The following is a 26556-nucleotide window of genomic DNA, read 5'->3' as shown; positions in this document are numbered from 1 at the left end:
TAAAATAAAAGCCGCACGGCCCCCTGATCGGAAACTGCTAAGACTTTCAAGACTGGCACCGCTGAGCCGTAAGCCAAGTGCAGAGGCCGGGCCTGTGCAACCGCCGGGTCTGCGCGCCCACCAAAGAACGCAGTTTGCTTTACATACAGTGGGCGCTCAACAAATGCTCGGTTCACCTTTGCGACCACTCGCCGCGGCTTCTTCCTCAGCGCGCCCGGGGCCGTCTCCAAGGCGCACGCGGGGCGGCCCCGACGCCGCCGCCTCCCCGCAGTGTTTACGGGTTGCCGAGGAGATTCCCCGGGCCGCCTCCCGTCGCCGCCTCCGCCGCATCGCTTCGCTCCAGGCCGGCTCCGGGTCCGAACGTGCCCGCGGCGCCGGCAGACATGAGCCGCGGCGGCGCCTCCGCCTCCGCCTCCAGGCGCCCGGACGGGACCAGCGCCGCCGCGCCGCCCGCGCCTGAGGTACGTGCGCTGCCAGCCGCGGCCGCGCGCGGGGTGGGCCGGCCCGCGTGCCCGAGGCCTCCATGTCCGCGGCGCCAGAGCCCGGCACAGGCATCCCGCGGAGCGCTCGGCGCCTTTCCCTCCAAACGGCGGTGTCCCAGCGTAGGGCTGCACCGCGAGCTCGCCGCGGACCCCAGGGAACGCGGGTCCCCCTGGCAAGCGCCTCCCTCGGGCGTCCGGCGGGTCAGCGGCTTCTCCCCACCCACTCCGGCAGAAGCTGCCTCCCTACCTGTTGGCCCTTGGGCTGTCCGTGGTGATCCGGGCAACCAACTTCCTCACAGACTGAGGTGTGTGTGTGTGGGGTGAATGCTGGCCTCGGGGCGGCCGCTGCCCTGTGTCGCTCACCTGGGTGTCCAGAACCACTGATGATTCCGGTGTCTCTGGACCACGTAGTCGTTGACTCCCAGGTGTTCCTTAAGCCCTGGGGACACACACATGTATGCATTCACACGACACACATGCACACATAGACACATGCCTCAGTCACACAGCAAGCATGCATACAGTGCACACAGGTAGAGTTGCACAGATGGGTGCAGAGACATGCACACAGAGACATGTACACAGTAACACAACATGCATGCACACACATGCAAACACAGATGCACAGATTCGTTCACACAACCACGCGCAGACTCATAAATGCATACGCACATGGGCATGCACATAGACACACATGCACAGACACGGTCAAATAACAGGCATACACACATACAGAGACACACATACATGCATACGCACAGTCACAGACACACACACGCACACACAGCACACACATTCTGAAGTCCTGACCGTCTCAGTCTATTTGGCATCCGCTCAGGCGCTGCCATCAGCTCCCTGAGGTACCCTGTGTTGTTAGGAGCGATTCCCGGAGAGGACGACTTTGTGTTCCTTGAAATGCTGGCCTAAGAGGTGTCCTCAGTGTGGCCACACTGCCTGTATACATCCCTGGTGCGATGTCAGATGCAGACGTGGGTTGGATTCTTCATGCCTTTGGAATTCTTCTAGTCAGCAGTTTTTTGGTTGTTACCTTATATCCAACTCTTATTGAGGTTTCTCTGATTCCTGGCAAATCTGTGGACAATTGGTCTGGAGATACACAGGAAAAACTAATTTTTCTCCCATCTGGCACTTTCGTATTTGACATTGTTAATTTTGTTCCAACATGGTATCCTCTGTGAATCATGACAGCCTATTTGTAATTTACATATCTTTTATCCCGAGGTGCTCCATATTGCCTAGCAGTTAGGGCATTCTCTAACCACGATATAATGATCATATCAGGCTATTTAGCATTACTACAACCATATGCACACTGTCTACTAAAATTTTGCTCGTTATCCCAATTATTACAATTTTTTTCTTTTCTTTTTTCTTTTTTTGACAGGCAGAGTGGACAGTGAGAGAGACAGAGAGAAAGGTCTTCCTTTGCCGTTGGTTCACCCGCCAATGGCCGCCGTGGCCGGTGCGCTGCGGCCGTCACACTGCGCTGATCCGATGGCAGGAGCCAGGAGCCAGGTGCTTATCCTGGTCTCCCATGGGGTGCAGGGCCCAAGGACCTGGGCCATCCTCCACTGCACTCCCTGGCCACAGCAGAGAGCTGGCCTGGAAGAGGGGTAACCGGGACAGAATCCGGCGCCCTGACCGGGATTAGAACTCAGTGTACCGGTGCTGCAAGGCAGGGGATTAGCCTAGTGAGCCGTGGTGCCGGCCACAATTTTTTTCATTCCAGAATCACACGTTATATTTAGTTATCGTTTCTGTTTAAACCTGAAACTCTTCAGCTTTTTTAAAAATCTGATTTTTCATCATGATTAGATTTTGGGTGGGAATACTGTTTATGAGCTGTTGTGTCTCAGTTCATCTCCTCACCAGATGCATGATGTCAACTTGTTCCGTTATTGGTGATGTCTCCAACTGGTGGTATCAGATTTTTTTCTCTGTAAAGTTACCTTTTCTCTTTTAAGAATGAATAAATGATCATATTAATTGAATAATCTTATCAATTCAGATAAAGAATTTTAGGATAAGTCTCTACCCACAAAAAGGAAAATTTCCATCAACCCAAGACGTGAATTGGTTTGAAAGCTAAATTTTATTAAGATCAAAAGTAGAAGCAGAAAGGCCATCATTTATTACAATTAAAATTTCACTTTACAAAATACTTTGTCTGAAATAATCTTTGGTAGGCAAAGCAGATACTTCTCATCATGTAGATGAGGAAAAGGCTTATTCAGCAACTGATGAAGCAGAGAATTAAACATCTTTCCTTCGAAAGCTTTATACTTTTACCAGCACGCTGCATTGGAAACAGATTAAAGTACGAGGCAGGGAGGATGTTTGACACAGCAGTTAGATGCCACTTTGAGTGCCTGCATCCCATGCAGAGTTTGAGTTCTGCTTCCTGCCTTCCAATCCAGCTTCCTGCTAGTGTGCAGCCTGTGAAGGCAGCAGATGATGGCTCAAGTACTTGAGTCCCTGCCACCCATGTGGGAGACTTGGATTGTGTTCTGGGCTCATGGCTTTGGCCTGGCCCAGCCCTTGTTGTTGTGGGATTTGGGTGGTTAACTTACAGATGAAAGATCTCTCTGTCTCTCTGCCCTTCAAATAAAATGAACATAAAGATTTAAAAAAATATTTATTTATTTATTTGAAACGCCAAGTTATGGGTGTGTGTGTGTGTGTGTGAGAGAGAGAGAGAGAGAGAGAGATCTTCCATCTGCTGGTATACTCCCTAGATGGCCAGGGCTGGGCCAGGGCTGGGCCAGGGTGAAGCCAGGAACTTGGAACTCTATCCAGGCTTCCCACATGAGTGGCAGGGGCCCAAACACTTGGGCCATCTCCCACTGCTTTCCTAGGTGCATTTGCAGGGAGCTAATGGTAGAAGAGCAACTGGGACTCGAACTGGCACTCACATGGGATGCTGACATTGCAGGTGGTGACTGAACCCACTGTGCCACAACACTGAAAATAAATAAAGATTTAAAAAGTAAAAAATATATACAAAGCAAGAATCGTATGCTACTTTCTGAAGAAATACAATATTTTAGTAACTGAGGTTTACCTTTGGAATCAAAACATGTTCAAACATCCCTGATGATATATATTTATCTGTGACACCTTGGGCAAAAAAGTTACTTAAGGTCATAGAACTTTCTTTGTTCATCTGAAACATGGGGTGCAATACTCATCACATAGTGTGGTTTTGGGATTTTACAGTTAATTTATGGAAGGTCCCCAAGAGGATATTTGACAGAATAAGTACTTAATAATATTGGGTATGATTGTTCTTTTAACTTTTGGAATTTCCTTAATGTCAACACCATTATCATCACCTCCTGCCACCATCAACCAATACCTCAGTCAATGCCTCGGCCACCATCTCAACCAGCAGTTTATTGAGGAGCTATGGGAGGGACGGGGGATACAAAATGAATTTGACACAGTCCTTGCTCTCAAGGAAGGATCAATAGAAATAGAAACAGTCAAGGGAAACAGACCCAAAAAAAGATGACTGTTTCATTGGTTCTCAGGCACTAAATTTAGTGCTGAATTTTTCTCAAGTTAGATTTACTGACAATGGAATCATCAGCAGAGTTTCACTAGGTGAGAAAGCAGGACAAATACTGAGAGCAATGCTATGAGCGTTGAAGTGAACAGGTCAAAGGAGGACAGAGTCCTGTTCTGGGGAAATTTACAAACCTAACTTTTCAGCAGGATGGTATAACTTTGCCACATATTTGAAATACAGTTGCTCACTGAGAAATAGGACTGAATTATAAAGTAGTATCACCAGTCAGCCAAAAGCTACAGCAGTGTTGTCACATACCTAGAGGACCTGAATTTAAGTTATGGCCCAGAATATACAGTGGATAGAATACTGAGCAAATCTGTTTCTTCTCTGTAGAACAGAGCTTAACAGGAATGACTGGGTTGTTAGAAGCAAATGTTAACAGCAACAGTCAGCTGATCATGTACAATTATAAAGGAAGTCAAACTTGCTTTCCTTTTTCCTTCTGCCATTTCCACTTTAAAAATTGTATAAAATATGCACAAAAATGACCATCCTGCTGTTGGGTGGCATTAAGTGCATTCACATTGTTGCATCTCCGTTGCCACCATGCAGCTCCAGATCCTTGCTCATCTTGCAAAACTGAAACCCTGTACTCATTAAACAGTAACTTGGCATTCCTCCTCCACACCACCCCTGGTAGCCACCAATCTACTTTCTGTCTCTCTGATTTTCTGTTAAGTGGAATCGTATTGTGTGTGGCCTTTTAAAAATATTTAATTGAGAGGCATATATAGATAGACAGATAGCAAGCTCCCATCTGCTGGTTTACTCCCAAATGCCTGCAACAGCTGGGGCTGGCCCAGGGCCAAAGCTGAGAGTGGGGGAACACAATCAAAGTCTACCATGTGTAATAGGAATCCACTGTAATTTTCCCCCCGTTTGTTCAGGGGCATAAGTGTGTTCATACTGTGAGATGATAAAAGCTTAGAAAGTACCATTGATTGGTAGAAACTAAATTAGATGAGTAATTATGTTTTCTTCTTGTTTTAATAAAAGGGGGGCTTTCTACTGTTATAAATAAATAATTATTAAATCACAGGAGAACATTGGACAAGTCCCACTGTATGGGTCTGGTGCTGTGGTGTAGCGGGTGAAACCACCACCTGCAGTGCCGGCATCCCATATGGGCACCGGTTCGAGTCCTGGTTGCTCCACTTCCACTCCAGCTCTCTGTTATAGCTTGGGAAAGCAGTAGAAGATGGCTCAAGTGCTTGGGCCCTGCACCACGTGGGAGGCCTGGAACTATCTTATCTTGCCTTTTCCTTTGGTTTTGACTGTAATCAACACTTCATTTCTAGAATTAGCATAAATTTGAAATTTTTCTCTGAAGCTCTTTAAGTAAGTCTCAGCTTGATGAAATTGATAAAAGGTCTATAGTTTTGTTAATATATTGCCACAATGTTAATTTCCTGGTAATCTAAATGGTTAATATTAGCAGAAGTTGGGTAAAAGGAATACAGAATCTCTGTTCTGTTTCATAAACATTTTCTATGATTCTAAAATTATTTAAGAATAGAAATTTCAAAAGATAAATGGTGACTAGTTAACTCATTTACACATCTGACTTTTAAAATTTTCACTATAACATTTAGCTCCTCCTGGTAGTTTGCTCATTGACTGCCTGGCTTTAGAATGCTTTGTGAGATAAAGCCTTCCAAAGACAGGTAGCAGAGAAGGCATAAGCTTTTCTTTTCAGATTTTAAAGAGATTGTACATTCACTTGATGTTGGCAAATAGAATGTGCATATTTCAAACAATGCTGAATACTCCTTGGTCTGTACTTCAATTAGGTTGACTAATTATAAGGACTTGCCATTTTTCATGTTCAAGGATAAACTTAAATTTTTTTTAATTGAAAAAAGGAGTAGTGTTTGCTGCACCAGGAACTATTTATGCTATGTGCTTTTACCCAAGGTTTCTTTGTTTTGCTTCCAATTTTTTCCTTTTGAAACTGGTGATTTGCTGGCTTTGATCTAGCAGCAGAGAAGTTCAAAGTCATTGCTGAAGCAGACCAGACCACCTCACGTTCTCTGACTGATATCAGCAAGGCTATTGATTATAGCTTTAATAGCTACATGTTTAGATAGTACTTGAATGAAGTATTTAAAATATAAATAGCTGAGTTACTTTTTAGCATGGTGGAAGCATATCAATCTCATACAAAATAAATCTCTAAGTTGTATTTTTGAATTATTGAGATGATTTCATTGACTGAATTTACCCTTATATTTTGCCTCTACTCTTTCCAGTTAGCTTTGTGCAGAAGTGTATTTTTTAGCATATTAAGGTCACCATTGCCTAACCTCAATGTCACTGCAAAGTGAAACTATTTTAGGACTTAACTATAATGATCACATCCCCCCAAATCTCTTCTACTTTGGGTTAGAAGAAATGGAGAATGGAATATCAAAAAGAAAGTCTTGACATAGGAATCTTGTGAATATTCAGAGTAAGAAAAATGAGAACTTAGGGGCAAATGTGAGCCTCGAACTTTGTGCTTAATGGATCACAGATTGTAACACCTACCCATCTGCTAAACATTTGTTGTATCTGAGACACTCTGTTAGGCACTGACAATTCAGAAGTTGTTTCTTTCAGCAACTGTAAAATGAGTGCCTATTTTAAAGTAGGCACTGTTTTGAATAAAGTCACACTGTCATAAAGCCATATTCTTGTGGGGAAAATAGATTAAAAAGGTAAAAAGATTGTCAAGGTAATTCCAGAGTGGTACATACTTTGAGAAGAAAAAAAAGCAAGTTAACAGGATGGAGATTGAGTTGGATGAAGGATGGGGTCTAGGTTGGATAGGATGGGTGGGTAGGCTGATTTCCCAAGGCAATGTCTCTGCCGAGAATGGAATGTGCTAGGAGAGAGTATTAGGAATAGTGAGAGCAGCTGGAGGTGCTAGCTGGGACTGAGGTTGATGTGTTTGAAGAGAGTGTAGTTTGTAGAATGTTCTTCAATTTGGCTGTGTCAATGTTTATTATGATTAGATTCAGGTTAATAATTTGTGGCATTTTTTTTTTTGACAGGCAGAGTTAGACAGTGAGAGAGAGAGAGAGAGAGAGAGAGAGAAAGGTCTTCCTTTTTCCGTTGGTTCACTCCCCAAATGGCCGCTACAGCTGGTGCACTGCGCCGATCCGAAGCCAGGAGCCAGGTGCTTCCTCCTGGTTTCCCATGTGGGTGCAGGGCCCAAGGACCTGGGCCATCCTCCACTGTACTCCCAGGCCACAGCAGAGAGCTGGACCGGAAGAGAAGCAACCAGGACAGAATCCGGCGCCCCAACCGGGACCAGAACCTGGTGTGCCGGCACCGCAGGTGGAGGATTAGCCTAGTGAGCTGCGGCGCCGGCCAATTTGTGGCATTTTTGACAATTCTGTATGAGAGGTGTTGCATTCTCAGAGCATCAAGTAAGGAGCCTCAAACCCATTTATCTCATTATTGCTGTTATGAAAGACAAAGAAAGGCTGAAAGATTGTTCCAGATTAAACAGACTGTGGGTAGTTAGTGAACATGTGCAATACATTTATATTTGTGCTGAGGAACATTATTGGGGTAACTACTGAATAACATGGTGTCTTTATTAAATTTCTTGAATCTGACTGTTGTTTGAGAAGGACATTCTTGCACTTAGGAGATGTTGCGGAAGCATTTAGCAATAAAGCACCAAGTGTCTGCGAATTGCTCAAATTGTGATCCAGCATCACAATCATGATGCACACATACAGAAAAGAACATATCAAAAGTAGTGCAATGGTATCACAGTTGGCAGATATAAACGAAGCATATACTTGAGTTCCTTGGGGTATTCTTGCAACTTTTCTGTAGGATTGAAATAAAAATTTTAAAATTATTTATGATTCAAGAAACAAAAGGGGTGCAAAACAGAAGATTCTTGCTAACAGTTGAGCTGACAGTTTTAGTTAAATACATAATAATTGGTAATAAAACCCCCCATTTTTAAATTTTATTTTATTTTATTTTTTTAACTTTTATTTAATGAATATAAATTTCCAAAGTACGGCTAATGGATTACAATGGCTTCCCCCCCATAACGTCCCTTCCCACCCGCAACCCTCCCCTTTCCCACTCCCTCTCCCTTTCCATTCACATCAAGATTCATTTTCGATTCTCTTTATATACAGAAGATCAGTTTAGCATACATTAAGTAAAGATTTCAACAGTTTGCTCCCACACAGAAACATAAAGTGAAAAATAATAGATGATTTTTTAAATGATGATGAAATTAGATCAGACCTATTGTCATGTTTAATCCCAGGGAGAGTCAAGTTGGGAATTGATAATTTCTTCTTCTTCTTTTTTTTTTTTTTTTTTTTTTTTTTTTACAGAAGATCAGTTTAGTATACATTAAGTAAAGATTTCAACAGTTTGCACCCCCATAGAAACACAAAGTGAAATATACTGTTTGAGTACTCGTTATAGCATTAAGTCTCAATGTACAGCACATTAAGGACAGAGATCCTACATGAGGAGTAAGTGCACAGTGACTCCTGTTGTTGACTTTACAAATTGACATTCCTGTTTATGGCATCAGTAATCTCCCTATGCACCAGTCATGAGTTTCCAAGGCTATGGAAGCCTTTTGAGTTCACCGACTTTTATCTTGTTTAGACAAGGTCATAGTCAAAGTGGAGGTTCTCTCTTCCCTTCAGAGAAAGGTACCTCCTTCTTTGAAGACCTGTTCTTTCCACTGGGATCTCACTCACAGAGATTTTTCATTTAGGTTTTTTTTTTGGCCAGGGTGTCTTGGCTTTCCATGCCTGAAATACTCTCATGGGCTTTTCAGCCAGATCGGAATGCCTTTAGGGCTGATTCTGAGGCCAGACTGCTGTTTAGGACATCTGCCATTCTATGAGTCTGCTGAGTATCTTGCTTCCCATGTTGGATCACTCTCCCCTTTATTTATTCTATCAGTTAGTATTAGCAGGTACTAGACTTGTTTATGTGCTCCCTTTGACTCTTAGTCCTTTCATTATGATCAATTGTGAACTGAAATGGATCACTTGGACTAGTGAGATGGCATTGATACATGCCACCTTGATCGGATTGAATTGGAGTCCCCTGGTATGTTTCTAACTCTACCATTTGGGGCAAGTCAGCTTGAGCATGTCCCAAATTGTACATCTCTTCCCTCTCTTATCCCCACTCTTATGTTTAACAGGGATCACATTTCAGTTAAATTTCAACACTTAAGAATAACTGTGTATTAATTACAGAATTAAACCAGTCATATTAAGTAGAACAGACAAAAAAAAAAAAACTACTAAGAGGGATAATGTATTAAGTTGTTCGTTAACAGTCAGGGCTATGCTGATCCAGTCACCGTTTCTCATAGTGTCCATTTCACTTCAACAGGTTTCCTTTTTGTTGTTCAGTCAGTTGTCATCGATCAGGGAGAACATATGGTATTTGTCCCTTTGGGACTGGCTTAGTTCACTCAGCATGATGTGTTCCAGATTCCTCCATTTTGTTGCAAATGACTGGATTTCGTTGTTTCTTACTGCGGTATAGTATTCTAAAGAGTACATATCCCATAATTTCTTTATCCAGTCTACCGTTGATGGGCATTTAGGTTGGTTCCAGGTCTTGGCTATTGTGAATTGTGCTGCAATAAACATTAGGGTGCAGACCGCTTTTTTGTTTGCCAATTTAAATTCCTTTGGGTAAATTCCAAGGAGTGGGATGGCTGGGTCGAATGGTATGGTTATCTTCAGGTTTCTGAGGAATCTCCAGACTGACTTCCATAGTGGCTTGACCAGTTTGCATTCCCACCAACAGTGGGTTAGTGTCCCTTTTTCCCTACATCCTCTCCAGCATCTGTTGTTGGTAGATTTCTGAATGTGAGCCATTCTAACCGGTAAACCCCCCATTTTTTTTAAAGATGGCAAGCATGGCTGGAGTAAATGTATTATTTCAGATTAGGGTCCAGAGGGAAAGATATATTACCTAGGGTGCTCTAGCAGACCAGAGAGGACTACGGAAGAGGAACCTTTGCTGACGTGATGCTCCTTTGGAGGTGCCACCAGGACATACAGGTGATATGCAGTAGACACATACGTATCTGTGAACCATCAGATAGTAGAAGGCGTTGAAATCACAGGAGGGCATGAAGAAAGCCAGTGAGGAATGAGGATGTTTTGAGTGATGACTGTCAAGGACAAAACCCAGCAAATATCACAAGGAGTAGTTCACGGAGGAAGATGAGCTGTGGGAGGTGTGAAGCACCGTGCCCTGGAACAAGTGAGGGCCTGTGTGGCTGGAGTGTAGCTGGGTGGAACCATGAGGCGACCAGAGAGGCAGGAAATGAGGTTGGTGAGGTGAGCATGAGTCACATCATGGAGGCCTTTCTAGGAGTTGGGATTTGATCTTCCAGGCATACAGATCATTCTTGAGAGCATGGATGAAGGATAGCCATGGAAGTAAGAGGCTTTTCAGGGAGAGGTTACGGAGGAATTTTTAGATTACGTTGAATTTTACCACGTGTTGTTTGGAGTCGAGTAGATAAGGGCAGATGAAGGATCTGAAGGGAACAGATTCTTTTGTGATAGGCATCTAGTAAGAACTCTGATCATTCATTCATTAATTTATTTAGTTAATATTTGTTGGCCTGAAAAGCATATTCACCTGGAGTTCCAGAGACCTGGGTATTTTGGATTCTGAAATGAGCTGACTTCGTTTTCTTGAGCGTACTGCTTACTTTCTGTAGGTCTGGTGTCTTTATCTCTTACGGTTCATGCCTATTTCAGAATTTCTAGTAAATATTAATTAAAACTAATAACCTCTATAATAGTAACTTGAAGAGGCTTATGAAGGAAACATTTGTAAAGAGAAAGGGAGGAGAGAAGGGGAGAGCGAGAGAGTGAGAGATTGAGATTAGAAGCCATTTAATAGATGAGAAGAGTTAGATACACTAGGAAAATGGCATGAAATTGCCAAACTAAGTTGAATGCTGAGCTGTCTGGCAGCTTATAGAAATAACAGTGGGATTTCAGGATAATCCTTACATACATTCATTTGGAGAAATAGTTTTCTTTTCTGGCTATAAATCCTGGAAGGAATTTATGAATGCATCTTTTACGACACCTTGAATGAAAGGCTTAGGCTACAAGTTAGAAGAGATTGTGCAAGTCCAGTCCCACCATTTGCTAAATGTTAGACCTTGGGAAGGTTACTTAAACCCTCTAGGTCTCTATGTCCTGTTTGTGAAAATGGGAGTATTAATCCCTGATCTGATGGTTGGCTTGAGACAGTGGCCTGAGTATGCGTGTTTATATCTTGTGCTTCTCTAAATCCCAAGAAAAAAGGGGGATGGGAATAGAAAACCCAACAAGACCACAAGTGTGCTGGGAATAAGACCCAGTATTTGTACCATTCTGAAAAGCGTGTAGGTAGTGGCATCATGATGAGGTGAGTACATGAGAGAAAGCCTCCTCTACATTTAGGGGAAGGTGGCAGTAGAGATAGAACTGTTCTTCCCAGGGGACCCCTGATAGACTCCAAGCTTGGAATTGGCAAACATTAGAAAGCAGGAGCCAGGAGTTTCCTCCAAGTCTCCCACATGGGTGCAGGAGCCCAAGCACTTGGGCCATCTTCTACTGCTTTCCCAGGCCATAGGAGGGAACTGGATTGGAAATGGAGCAGCTGGGACTAGAACTGGCGCTCATATGGGATGCTGGCACTTCAGGCCAGGGCTTTAACCTGCTGTGCCACAGCGCCGGCCCCTGTTTTTCACTATTTATTTATTTATTGACAGGCAGAGTGGACAGTGAGAGAGAGAGAGAGAGACAGAGAGAAAAGTCTTCCTTTTCCGTTGGTTCACCCCACAATGGCCGCTGTGGCCAGCGCGCTGCGGCCGTAGCACTGCACTGATCCGAAGCCAGGAGTCAGGTGCTTCTCCTGGTCTCCCATGTGAGTGCAGGGCCCATGGACTTGGGCCATCCTCCACTGCACTCCCGGGCCACAGCAGAGAGCTGGCCTGGAAGAGCGGCAACTGGGACAGAATCCGGCGCCCTGACTGGGACTAGAACCCGGTGTGCCAGTGCCGCAGGTGGAGGATTAGTCTAGTGAGCAGTGGTGCCGGCCTCACTCTTGATCTAAATAGTTGATTTCTGTGCTGTGAATCCTCAAAGCTTTGCTATTTATATGAAGTCATGCTTCTTTCTTTTTTTGACTTTAAAAACTTTTAAGTTATACAAGTTTCATGTATTTTATATATACAGATTTAGGAGCATAGTGGTACCTCCCACCCCACCCTCCCTCCCACCCATGCTCCAACCCTTCTTCCTCCTCCCTCTCCTATTCCCATTTTAAATTTTTATGAAGATCTATTTTCAGCTTATTTAATGATCATAAAGTTAACTCATAAAGTTAACCATACACTAAGTAAAGAGTTCAACAAATAATATGAAGAAAAAGCACTGTACCTCAACAGAAGAGACAAGGACCATAAACAGTTATTGAACCTCAAAATGTCCATTTCACTCCAAATATTACATTTTAGGTCCTCTATTAGTTACCCCAGATCAGGGAAAATATGTGGTGATGAACGTCTGGGTTGATTCCATATCTTAGCTGCTGTGAATTGAGCTGCAGTGAACGTGGAGGTACAGATGGCTCTTTTATATACTGCTTTCTTTGGGTTTGGGTAAATTCCCAGGAATGGGACGGCTGGGTCATATGGTAGGTATATATTCAGATTTCTGAGGTATCTCCATACTGTCTTCCACAGTGGCTGCACCGGTTTACATTCCCACCAACAGTGGATTAGGGTACCGTTTTCCTCACTTCCTCACCAGCATTTGTTGTTTGTTGATTTCTGAATGAGTCATTCTTACTGGGGTGAGGGGAAACCTCATTGTGGTTTTGCTTTGCATTTCCCTGATGGCTAGTGATCCTGAGCATTTTTTCATGAGTCTGTTGACCATCTGAATTTCTTTTCTAGAAAAAAGCCTGTTCAAGTCCTTTACTCATTTCTTAACTGGATTGTTTGTTTTGTTGTTGTTGAATTTCTTGAGCTCTTTATAGATTCTGGATATTAATCTTTTTTAAAGATGTATTTTATTTACTTGAAAGACAGAGTTACAGAGAGAGGTGGAGGCAGAGAGAAAGAGAGGTCCTCCATCTGCTGGCTCACTCTCCAAATAGCTGCAATGGCTGGAGCTAAGCTGATTTGAAGTCAGGATCCAGGAGCTTCTTCCAGGTCTCCCAAATGGGTGCAGCGGCCCAAGGACTTGGGCCATCTTCTGCTGCGCTCCCAGGTGCATCAGCAGGGAGCTGGATCAGAAGTGGAGCAGCTGGGACTTGAACCTGCATCCAAATGGGATGCTGGTTCTTCAGGCTAGGACTTTAACCCTGTGTGCCACAGTGCCAGCTCAAAGGATATTAATCTTTATCAGTTGCACAGTTTGCAAAATATTTTTTCCCATTCTTTTGGTTGCCTCTTCATTTTGCTGAGTATTTCTTTTGCAGTGCAGAAGCTTCTCAGTTTGATGTAATCCTTTTGAAATAAAAATAATTCTTATGTTTTAGAAAGCCCTGTTCTAGAAAATCAAGATCCCTATGCTGGTAGAAAGCTTCTGCTGATCTCCTAAAATGGGCCTGAGCTAAATCCTCGTGGCCTCCCAAGATCTCCCCACCAACTATATCTCTTAGTAATGCAATGGGTTGACTTATTGGATGATTTTTATTAAGAACTGACAATTAAAATTATAGGAAGTAGCTGCCAAAAATGATGATTATGGTTTTGACCATATTGACTGTTAAGGGTTTCTTTCTGGTAGTTATTAACTAAGAATTTAAAGCCATTTTTGGGATGAGAATTTGGCCTACAGGTAAGATTACTGTATCCTATATCAGAGTTCCTGGACTTGAATCTCAGATCTGGTCCCAATTCCAGCTTCCTACTGGAATGCAAATCTTGGGAATCAGCAAGTCGTAGCTCGTGTAGTTGTGTTCCAGTAACTCAAGTAGGAAATCCAGAATGAATTCACAGATCACAGCCCTGGTCCAGCCCTGGTCCAGCCCTGGTCGGCATGGGAATGTGGGGAATCGAACTATCAAATGGGAACTCTCTTTCTGTTGGTCTGTCTAAAAAAAAAAAGTTGCCTACCCAAAACATCTGTCTTTAAAAAAGAAACAAGTTATTTCCATGCCATTTTGGTAAAGATGAATGCCACACTCCTGTTCATGAAGGTAAAGAGGAGGCTGACATTGACTTAAAAACAAAATTACAATTAAAATTGAGATTTGTTTAAGTTTAAAAAACTAGATTTACCGAAAACACATGTTTCACATTGTTTTGACCTGGAGACAGTTTATTCCTTTTTTTGCTGGCAGTGATCTCTACATGATCACTGTTTTGTAACCTTATCTAAAAGTCCGATCTCAACTCTATGGTCCTGCTTCTTTGCAAATGCAGAATGTAGTGGCTAATGTTATGTATCATCTTGAAGGTTCTTTTTAAGATGAGATAAGCACTCAAATCAACAGACTCAGTGTAAAGCAGATGGCCCCCAGAAACAAGGGTGGTGTTCACCCAATCCTTGGACGTCTTTAGAGGAAAAATTGAGGTCCCTCAGGAAGGGGAAACTCTTCCTCCAGGCTGCCTTTGGACTCAGGCTGCAGCGTGCACTCTTCCCTGGATCCCCAGCCCACAGCCTGCCCTGTGGGCTTCAGACTTGCTGGTCTCCACAGTCACACAAGTCACTTCCTTAAAGTGAACCACTCTGTGCACGTCCTCATCCTGTTGCTTCTGTTTCTCTGGAGAGCCCTGACTGATACACAAGGACGCTTCATTTGAGTCCTCCAGGCTTGAAGAGTTGGTTGGACTGAATGAGTTTGGGGCCCACCAGAAAACACAGGCTATAGCTAGGCCCAGGGGCACTTTCCACACAGACCCAAGGGCATAGTCAATGGCAGAACCCTGGAAAGAGCCCTGCCTAATCTGAGAGAGACAGAGCTGATCTGCTCATTGGTGCTCACTGCATCCCATGATACTTTTTTTCTTTTAAGATTTTTTTTTTTTTAAATTTATTTGAAAGGCGAAGTTACAGAGAGGCGGAGGCAGAGAGAGAGAGAGATATTCCGTCCGCTGGTTCACTCCCCAATTGGCCACAACGGCCAGAACTGGGCCGATCCAAAGCCAGGAGCTTCTTCTGGGTCTCCCACGTGGGTGCAGGGGCCCAAGGACTTGGGCCATCCTCTGTTGCTTTCCCAGGCCATAGCAGAGAGCTGGATTGGAAGTGGAGCAACAGGGACATGAACTGTCACCTATATGGGATGCTGGCACTGCAGATGGTGGCCTTACTCACTATGCCACAGTGCTGGCTCCCAGCCCATGATACTTTTAGGGACCTATGAGAGTGTTTTAATTGTTTTTAATCAGAAGAGAAAAAAATTTAATGTGAAAAATCCATTTTAATACATGGTATTTTGATATATTCATCTGTACCAGTCATAAAACATAGTTTCATGCTATTATAAAATATATTCATCCATAAAATATAATTTTTAATATTTTTTTATGGAAGAAGGTGCCCAGAAGAGTTATAATGTAGCCCTATAGGGAGCTGAAATTCTGTAGAGAAATTCATCGAAGGCATCGAGAAGTAATAGGACAGTGAATACTAAGCAACACATCATGGAAAATTTTCTCTTAAAATTGCACCTTCTTCTATAGATTGTTATGAAACCAATGAGTGTTGAGATGGTGTCCCATTAGTGTGCACCCTCCCTACAACAATTTTGTGGTACTAGAGAATTGCACTTCTGGGAGATAGAATACTTCACGTACTCTCTATGGAAAATATTCCTGAGGAGCTAATATGAATAAATAGTTTACTAAAGTTTAAGGCACATTCTTCAACAGAGGAACTAAAATATTATATAATGACTAAAATTCTCCTTTAGAATAATTTAATCAAATGTAGAGTGGGAAAATCCCATTTGTAAAGAATTCTGGAATCTTTAGCACATGGAAAGATATCTATCAACCAGTTTCTCTCTCTCTGTATGATAAAGAGTAATAAAATTTCCCATCTAGTTGTCAACTTGGATTTTTGTTTCTCCCATTCCTCTTTCAGAAGCTATTCTATATGTGATAATGTTCCTAATTTTGTATTCATTATTAGTCTTGATGGCTACACTCAATACCTCCTAAGGAGAAGGATTTCTAAAATCTGAGTTGCCCAAAATAGGATCTGAAGTTAAAAAATTTGCCTATAACTTCCTTTGAGTCCATCCTAAGAAATTATCATATTAACTTAAATAATTTTTTACATAAGCTCCCAAATTGACTATAACTGACTTGTACATTTATGGACTTGTAGAAGGCAGCGTGCATCTTCCTAAAAGTTGTTGAAAAGAATTTCTGAATTAAAGTTTTTGAATTTAATCTTATTTGTGGAAATGCGAGTCATTATTCCAACAGCCAGACAAGTAGATAATGATACTGAGGGTAACAAAATAATTCCATTTATGAAAAATGATCATTTCATTTTAACAAGAATATGTAGAACAATAATATAGTGATTAATGTGGGGAGCAACTGGGAGCAACTCGGACTAGACTAAGTTACTGGAATTAAGACTTATTCTATGCATCTGCTCTCCCACAATATGGCGCTGGGAGAGGAGAAAACAGCTTCTACGCAGCTGCCTCTTGCCAACGTGAGTGATGACCTCCAGGAGCTGATCCTGCTCCTGATTGGAGGAGAGCAGCGTACTCGGCGTGTGGGCAGCCGAGTTGGGATTGGCGGAGGAGGACTATAAAAGAGGAGAGAGACAACATGCACGAGGAACATCTATCTGAAGGAACACCTGTGCAGCCACCAAGAGAGCCGGCCGGCGGTGTGCCACTCCCCCGCGGAAGTGGGGAAAGTGGCAGGGGGAACCGCCCTTCCACGGAGGTGGAAGGGACAGTAGCCAACCCGGGAAGAACCAGCAGCAAACCCGGGGAGGGCCGAGCAGACAAAAGAACAGCGCAGGGTCCTGTGTCATTCCTCCACGAAGACGGGGAGCGACAATTAAGAGCATACACTTTGGAATCACATGGTGTTGGTTTGAATTCTTCCTGTGCCATTTTGTTCATTTGCAGATATTTACTGATACCCGGTCACTGGGGATGCAGTAGACAAAGCAGACATTCTCTGCCTCTGGGGTATGAGATCCAGTTGGGAAAATAAATATTAAATAAAGAATCCTACAGGTAAAAAGTAGTTGCAATGGATGGTAACATGATGGTTAAGTATTGGGTATAATTAGAGGAAATAACAGAAAAGCCTAATTCAGATGGGGGTCAGAGAAAGCCAATTGAAGGGCTGACAGAAGGCCCCTGTGGACTGTCAGAGTGAGCCAGAGCAAGGGCAGTAAGAGCTGGAGAGGAGAGAATTCTGTAGCCCCTTTGAATATGTTTCCTTCTTATACAGTGTGGCTAGTGGCTGCTCTCAGAAATATGACCTTGTAGGGAATGGACATTCGGACTCGCGGTCAAGAGCCCACGCCCTGTACTTTAGTGACTGGGCTCAATTCCCAGCTCCAGTTCCAGACTCCAGCTTCCTGCTGATGTACACCAGGGAGGCAGCACTGATGGCTCCAGTAGCTGGGTTCCTGATTCACATGTGGGAGACCCAGATCGAATTTTTGGCTTCTGGCTTCTGCCAGTCCAAGTCATTGTGGGCACTTGGAGAAGAGTGATCCTTTGGTTGGGAGCGCTCTCTGTCTCTTGGCCTCTCAATCAATCAGTCAATAAAAAATGGCATTATGTTGTACTATGCGAATTAACAGTAAAACTCAAAAAGTACTCTGTACTTTGTGTGTCTATGTGGGTGCAGTCTGTTGAAATCTTTACTTAGTATATACTAAGTTCATCTTCTGTATATAAAGATAATTGAAAATAATCTCAATGAAGAATGGGATGGGAGAGGGAGTGGGAGATGGGATGGTTGTGGGTGGAAGGGAGGTTGGGGGGGAAATCTGCTATAAATCAAAAGTTGTACTTTGGAAATTTATATTTATTGAATCAAAGTTGAAAAAAACGACATTGTATTTGAATCATGCTTATACAGACCTAGCATACTAGATTTTTTTCTTTTTTAAAAGATTTTATTTATTTGAGATTGCCTACAGACAGAAAGGGGGGAGAGAGAGAGAGAGAGAGAGAGAGAATCTTCTATCCACTGGTTCACTCTCCAAATGGCCACAATGGCCAGATCTGAGCTGATCCAAAGCCAGGAGTCAGAGCTTCTTCTGGATCTCTCACATGGGTTCAGGGACCCAAGTACTTGGGCCATCTCCCACTGCTTTCCCAGTCACATTAGCAGGGAGCTGGATCAGAAGGGGAGCAGCAGGAACTCGAATTGGGGCCCATATGGAAAGCTGGCATTGCATATGGTGGTTTAACCCGGTGAGCCACAGTGCTGGCCCCACAGGCCATTTAATTTTTTTTTAAGATTTATTTATTTATTTGAAAGGCAGAGTTACAGAGGCAGAGAGAGAGAGAGAGAGAGAGAGAGAGAGAGAGAGAGGTCTTCATCTGCTGGCTCACTTCCCAGATGGCTTCAACAGCTGGAGCTGCGCCAATCCAAAACCAGGGCCAGGAGCTTCTTCTGGGTTTCCCATGTGGGCGCAGGGGCCCAAGGACTTGGGCCATCTTCTGCTTTCCCATAGTAGAGCTGGATTGGAAGTGGAGCAGCCGGGACTCGAACCGACACTCATATGGGATCCTGGCACTGCAGGCAGTGGCTTTACCTGCTACACCACAGTGCTGGCCTCCAGGTCTTTTAATATTTGCAATGCTAACCCTAGTGAGGACCAGAAGGAGGAAAGCTTTCCATTTTGTTTGTGTATCTCTTCGTGTACCTGTCTCCTCACCTATCCATCCACTCAGTTATTTAACAAACATTGTATGTATATTCATTCGATAGACATTATATGTTTGCTGCTAAGCATGCAAGTATAATTGATTTCTAAGTTCTTCCCTTGAATTCACAACCTCGTAGCTGAGTCATCTACTCATTTCTTAGGGCCCAACATGTGTTTCATGGGTGCATCTATGTGCCCAGCATAGTGGCAGACACAGTCCTGAGAGACAGACAGAAGGTCTACTCTTGTGCATCTTACATTCTAGTGGGTAGACAGAAAAAGTAGTGTGGAAGGTAAAGTTTATATTGGGAGGTCCTAGGAGCTAGGTGAGACTTAGTGAACCTCACAGGCTTTGGAGGAAGGGAGACATTGAATACTCAGTTACTCAGAAAGGATTTCTGATGCCTTGCTAGTGCTGAGAAGGAGAAGCACTGACTGATGTGAGAAGACAGCTGCAAAGCTGCAGTGTGGTCCATGGGAGTTTGATCATGTTCTGCAGAAAATTGAGCAGAGGCAACATGGCTCTTTTCCGTGATAAATATTAGAAGCGCGAGAGAATTACTATTGAAGTGCTACACTGATCATTTGTGCTGTGGTTTGAAAGGTATGTTGGAGTTAATCCCCAAAGCCATATGCTAATTGAGATGAAAAAAACAGAATATGTTACTGTGTTAAGAAGGTGATAAAGTTTTGGAGCAGAGGACTTTGGAAAGTGACTTCTGACCATGGTGTTTGGGGTAGGGTCTTTGGAAAGTGACTGGTTTGGATAACGTCATGTTTATAAGAAGAGAGATGGAGACCAGACAGACGCAGACACACGAGTTCTCACCACGATGTCATACAGCTAAAGGGGCCCCTGTGAGAACCTATACCAAGCTGTTTGGACTTGAAGTCCCCAAAGTGGCTAAATAAACCTCTTTATAAGTTAGCCTGTCTCGGGTATTTCTCTACAGTGATGAAAAGGCCGACTAGTACAATTAGTGGATTTTGTTTTTATGCCTCTGATTTGTTCCTTATTTTTTTAAAAATATTTTTCTTTTTGGACAGGCAGAGTTAGACAGTCGGAGAGAGGAGAAAGATGGAGAGAAAGGTCTTTCTTCCATTGGTTCACCCCCCAAATGGCTGCTACAGCCGGCGCACTGCGCCAATCCGAAGCCAGGAGCCAGGTGCTTCTCCTGGTCTCCCATGTAGGTGCAGGTCCCAAGCACTTGGGCCATCCTCCACTGCCTTCCCGGGCCACAGCAGAGAGCTGGACTGGAAGAGGAGCAACTGGGACAGAACCGGCGCCCCAACCGGGACTAGAAACTGGGGTGCTGGTGCCGCAGGCGGAGGATTAGCCTAGTGTGTTGCGGCGCCGGCCTGTTCCTTATTTTTTAAAGTTTGTTTATTTGAAAGGCAGTGTGTTAGAGAGAGAGAGGGAGAATGAGAATGAGAATCTTCCATCTGTTGATTTACTTCTTAAAAACCCATAACAGCTGGGACTAGGACCAGGCTGAAGCCATTGGCCAGAAACTCCATCCAGGTCTCCCAGTGGCAGGGCACCATGTTCCTGGGTCATCACCTGCTGCCTCCCAGGGTGCAAATTAGCTGGACTGGAAGTGGAGGCAGGACTGGAATCCAGGCACGTGATATGGGATGCAGACATCCTGATGTACCACTATGTCTGCTTCTGATCCTTCTTTGATTCTCCAGCTGCCCCTACTACCCTCTTTACTGGGTCCTATGATATGATATGAAGCTTGGCCAGGAGTGAGGGTGATCTCTGTTTATAAAGCAGACTATGGGCTTTATCTGTCTAAAGCGTCAGGTTCTTAGGGCAGGCATTTAATGAAGTGGTTAAGGTGCTGCTTGGGACACAAACATACCGTGTCAGAGTGCCTAGATCTGAGTCCTGGCTCTGCTTCTGATTCCATTTCCTGCTAATGTGCACCTTGGGAGGCAGAGGATGAGGACTCCAGTACTGGAGTGCTTGTCACCCATGTAGGAGACTCAGATTTCACTTCCTGCTCCTGGCTTTGGCCTGGTCCAGCCCCAGCTGCACCAGGCATTTGGAATGTGAACCAATGGATTGAAGACCTGTCTTTCTCTGTCTCTATCTCTGTCTTTCAAAAAAAACGTGGGTTCCTAAACAGACATCTACCCATGTCTGCCCTAGAGTGTGTTGATGACATTCTTGTCATCCTTATACTAAGTAATGAGTTGCTAAGCACAAGAATATGAGGGTTGAAACCTGCCTTTAACTTGAGTTATTCTGAGAAGAAAATAGAGAAACAATAATTCTAAATACTTAGTTGGGAATCTTTGTTTCTTTGCAAGAATTTTTATAGGAAGATAAAAATTATTTGATTTCTTTTTAAAAAGATTTATTTATTTGAAAGGCAGAGTTACAGAGAGAGGAGAGACAGAGACAGAGATATAGATATAGATGGATAGGTATTTTTCATCACTGGTTCACTTCCCAAAAGGCTGCAATGGCTGGAGCTGGGCCAGGCTGAAACCAGGAGCCTGGAACTCCATCTGGGTCTCCCACATGGATGCGAGAGGCCCAAGTACTTGGTCCATCTTCTGCCGCTTTTCCAGGTGCATTAACAGGGAGCTGGATTGGAAAGTCCAGCAGCTGAGACTTGAACTGACACCAGTATAGGAATCCAGCATCATAGGCAGCAGTTTAACCCACTGCTCCACATCAGCAGGCCCTTGGGTTCCTTCTAAAGTGAAACCTGGAGAGATGATCTTTTGCCAAGGTTTTGAACCTTCGTTTTGGTGGTAGCCTGCTGTGGGGGCTTTTTTGCTGTCAGGTGTTTGTGTGCTGAGAGACAGACCGTGGATTCCTTCTCACAGAAGACGTGCTGCTAGGAGCCCCATCGTTTTTGTTGAACTTTCTTTGGGCTGTACTAAAGGCTGCCTTGTAAGAGGAAGCAGGGATCTCACTGGTTTCTTTGTTAATTGAAGATCTCTTGACAGCAAGTAAAGGCATTAAAAGTCATTGAATTCTCATTGTAATCACTGAAGACTCTTTTATTGTGGCTGCGACATTGTTTATATTCCATTTCTGTTAGCAGTGACTTTCTTGTCTCATAAGTTGTCCTTGTACAGCAAATATATTCCCAAGGACTGCTGCAACTCGGTGATTCTCCTCTCTGTTTTATGTGCCAGGGTTCAAGTTCAGGGTTTTCCTTTTGCCTGTGCAGATAATAAGGAATTCACATAGTATTTCATTTCTTGAACATTAGGGCATGAAAATTGAGAACCTAGTAAGTCAGACTGTTTTTTAAAAAAAGATTTATTTATTTATTTGAAAGGCAAAGTTAAAGGGAGAGGAGGGGGGAAGAGAGAGAGGAGAAAAGAGAGACAGAGAGAGATCTTCTATTCACTGGTTCACTCTGCAAATGGTCACAATTGCCAGAGTTGGGCCGGTCTGAAGCCAGGAGCCAGGAGCTGATTCTGGTCTCTCACTGATGACTTGGGTCATCTGCTGCTTTCCCAGGCACAGGCACATTAGCAGGGAGCTGGATTGGAAGTGGAGCAGCTGGAACTAGAACTAGCGCCCATATGGAATTCCGGTGCCAATCTGCTATGCCACAGTGCAGTCCCTTAAATCAGACTCTTTAAAAATGCATTCTGTTGGGAGTCACTGTACATTTACTCCTCATGTAGGATCTCTGTCCTAAATGTGTTGTACATTGTAATTTAATGCTATAACTAGTACTCAAACAGAATTTTACACTTTGTGTTTCTGTGTGGGTGCAAACTGTTGAAAGCTTTACTTAATATATGCTAAATTGATCTTCTGTATATAAAGATAATTGAAAATTAATCTTGATGTAAATGGAAGGGAAGAGGGAGTGGGAGAGGGGAGGATTGTGGGTGGAGGGAAGTTATGGGGGGGGGAAGTTATTGTACTCCATAAGCTGTACTTTGGAAATTTATATTCATTAAATAAAAGTTAAAAAATAAAAAAATGAATTCTGTTGTTGGATATTTAATAAAGAAATTAATTTTTCAAATAATATTTATTTATTTGAAAGGCAGAGTGACAGAGAGAAAGAGAGAGAAAGATCTTCCATCTGTTGGTTCACTCCTCAAGTGGCCACAATGCCTTGGGCTGGGCCAGGCTAAAACGGGGAGCCAGGAGCCAGGAGCCAGGAGCCAGGAGCTTCTTCCAGGTCTTGCACATGGGTACAGGGGCCCAAACACTTGGGCTGTGTTCCTCATCTCTGTGTTCTGCTTTTCCCAGGTGCATTATAAGGGAGTGGGATTGGAAGTGGAGCAGCCAGTACAGCTGGCATCACAGGTGGTGGCTCAACCTGCTATGCCTGAATGCCAACCTCTCATGTCCAAGCATGATCCTCTTCCTCCATTCTCCAGGGGTAGTTATTATGTAAGTTTCCATAGGTATCTTTCAAAACACTAACATCCCCCCTCCCAAAAAAACCAATCACTTTTACAGTCATACTTGTACTTGCATAAGCATATTTCACTAGAGGGAGTAGCATGTCAGAGACTGGTTGTGTGTTTTTCAAATCTGCCTTCTTCTCTGTGAATTCCATTATTGTGAGTAGGTCAATGTAATGAACCCTGCTTTCATGTATGAGTATTAAATATTCAGCCTAATACTTAAAAATTATTGTTTAGCATGTATTTTTAAACATAAGTGCCGGTATACCATTAGTTTTGTTCTGTATTTAAAAAGAAGTATGTTTTGGCTGGTGCTGTGGCATAGTAGGCTAAACTTCTGCCTGCAGTGCCAGCATCCCATATGGCTGCTGGTTTGAGTCCTGGTTGCTCCACTTCCGATCCAGCTCCCTGCCATGACCTGAGAAAGCAATAGAAGATGGCCCAAGTGCTTGGTCCTCAGTTCCCATATGGGAGACCAGGATGAAGACCTTCCTCTCTGTCTCTCCTTTTCTCTGACTGTAACTCAACCTCTCAAATAAATAGATAAAATCTTTTTTAAAAAGTAGCATGTATATATATAGTATTTATTTATTTGAAAGGCAGAGTTACAAAGAGGCAGAGGGAGAGAGAGAGTCTTCCATCTACTCCCCAAATGTTCATAATTGCTGGAGCTGAGCAGATCTAAAGCCAGGATCCAGGCGCTTCTTCCAGATCTTCCATGTAGGTTTAGGGGCCCAAGGGCTTGGGCTGTCTTCTACTGCTTTCACAGGCCACAGCAGAGAGCCGGATAAGTAGAGCAGCCAGGACTCAAACCAGCAACCATATGGGATGCCGGCACTGCAGGTGGCAATTTATGTTTTTGAGGTCTATCCACATTGCTCTAAATAATTGTAGTTCAGTTCTTTTAACTGCTTTCTTGATTCTCATTTTATACTATAGTTTGCCAATTCCAGTAGTAATGGACACTACAAACCGTGAACATTCCTGTGGAACTGGAAGAACTGTGGGTCATGTAGTGGATGCCAAGTGCCCCCTGCAATGGCCAGAACAGGTTACATGTACATTCATTGAGCATATTTTACATTTGCTTTTAAACTTACACAGCACAGAAAAACAGTCATTGCTTCCAGATCTTCTACTGGTTGTTTTTCTTTATTTTGTAGTTTTATTTTTACTACTAGTTATTGTCCATCTGGCAATATAATTTCCTTTTTGGCTTAATTTCCTCCTTTTCAGCTGTGGGCCTAAAAGCAGACCCCATTCATCGAGTTGTAAAGAGTGAATGTGAAGAGTTTCTGCCTTAGTGAGTATAAGTTTACACACACGCATGCACATACACATGCAAGAATTATATCAGAAATAATCCTAAAAGCAAACCCCAAACGGTTGGTACTAAGTGTATCTATCCCCTAAATCCTTCCTACCCAAATGAAAAGAAGACTCAAAATCTTGTAGTAGCGAAATGTATTGAGAACATTTTAGAATATTATTTTCTTTTCAATAGGAAAGTTGAGTTAAAAGGGGTTTTAGGTGAATAGATGGGATACCTAAGAGAAAAAGGATGGGAAAATAGTGTAAAAATAATACAGATAATACAGTCAGCTTTTTCAATACTTAGTTTTATGCAGAAATATCTCTTCCAAAAAGCCTCCCACAGTTGCTAAGCTGTAGATGCTCACATTTATTTCCTGGACCCACAGCTATTACACTCTCCCTTGAAGCCCCTTGTGAACCCCAGCTCTGCACAGATAGAAGAAGCAGCAGCAAAGGCAGTGGTACAGGAAAGACCCAGGTAGGGGGAAGAATTGATGCGTAGTCAACCTTGGAGTGGAGAAATGATGAGGTTGGTGAAATGCAACTTGCAAGACCTTATGTATCCATTGTAAATGAGGAAAGGAACTCTACTTGGTGGGAAGAAGTTGGAGAATAGGGGGAATCGCAGAAGGAATTGGTACCTTGGAGTGGAGAGAGAGGGGGAGAGAGGCAGAGTGGCACAGGAAAACATTCCGTAATGGAAGAGCCTGCGGTAATACAATTGTACCCAGGAACAAAGACGAGGTGGTTATGGGACTGCAAGATGAGAATGGAATAGATTTAGGAGCTTTTGTGTGTCAGAGGGAGGCAGTGATTTTCTTCTTATTTTTTGGTCCATGGGATAATAAGACAACTAAATGCCATAGTAGTAGGACTGGCCCAAGACATTGTCCCCAGGTCAGATAATTGGGCACATTGTGTACTAAATTATGAATAAGCTTATCTCTGCTTTATGCCATTGAGCTTTGGAACCATCCTTTATTCTGAAAAGACTATGAGCCACCCTGTGAGGCAATTTCAATCATTATCATAATAATATCAGTAGCAGAATCAAATCATATGTAGCTGGCTCTCTAAAATTAATATAAAATTGCTTCACGGGTTAGCTGAGAGGTGCCTAATAACTTAAATTGTCCTCATGTGAGGATAAATGGATGGGTTCTTAATCTTGTCATTTTGAATAGGGCAAAAAAAATTTTTTAAAGCAAAGATTGTTTAATACTTACTAGAAAAGTTGAAGAATTTTCAAAAAATGTTATGAACTACAGGAGGGCTTAATCGGGAGAGCAACCCCACCTGAAATGTCAGCTTTCATACGTGTTCCAGTGGCTGCCCCTGTTTCATTGTCCTTATGTTCTTTATAAAGATGCCCAATAGCAGGGTTGGTTGTGTCCTTGTCCTCTCCCTCTTTTTAATTTAAGAGGAGATGTTTATCTGATTATGAAAGTAATACAGGATCATTGTAAAGATCTTTTGTTTACACAAAATAACAGACAACATTTTCTTTCCCATAATTTTTTCTTTAGTTATGTGTCATAAATGTACAAATAATGCATGAATGCATCCTTGAAAAGTTTAAACCATTGCCACCTTCTCCCAGCTCTGCTTCCAGTGTAATTCCCAGAGGTCAGTATTGTTAACAGGTGCTGTGCCCTCTGTCCGAGCTTCTCTTATTTATTTAATATTTATTTTATTTATTTGAAATGCAGAGCGACTGGGAGAGAGGCTGAGAGGGAGAGGTAATGTGGGAGGAGGAGTAGAGAGAGAATGAATGAATGAATGAATGAATGAATGAGAGAATCTTCTATCCCTGGTTCACTCTTGAAATGACCACAATGACCAGGGCTGGGCTAGGCTAAAGCCAGGATCCAGGAGCCAGGAACTCCATCCT

General features: G+C 43.1%; 1 protein-coding gene across 1 annotated transcript in view; it reads left to right on the top strand.

Annotated features, from left to right (window-relative positions):
* The first annotated feature begins 258 nt into the window (after positions 1–258).
* The window catches only part of CCDC170 (coiled-coil domain containing 170), a 161864-nt gene continuing 135566 nt past the window's right edge, over positions 259–26556 (top strand). The window contains exon 1 of the mRNA XM_070073404.1: positions 259–461. Within this exon, the coding sequence (XP_069929505.1) occupies positions 384–461 (78 nt within the window). The 5' untranslated portion in view covers positions 259–383. The remainder of the gene's footprint in view (positions 462–26556) is intronic.

The sequence above is a fragment of the Oryctolagus cuniculus genome, chromosome 5 (assembly GCF_964237555.1).
Source record: "Oryctolagus cuniculus chromosome 5, mOryCun1.1, whole genome shotgun sequence".
Taxonomy (NCBI): Eukaryota; Metazoa; Chordata; class Mammalia; order Lagomorpha; family Leporidae; genus Oryctolagus; species Oryctolagus cuniculus.
This window is presented reverse-complemented; position numbering and strand designations above follow the sequence as displayed.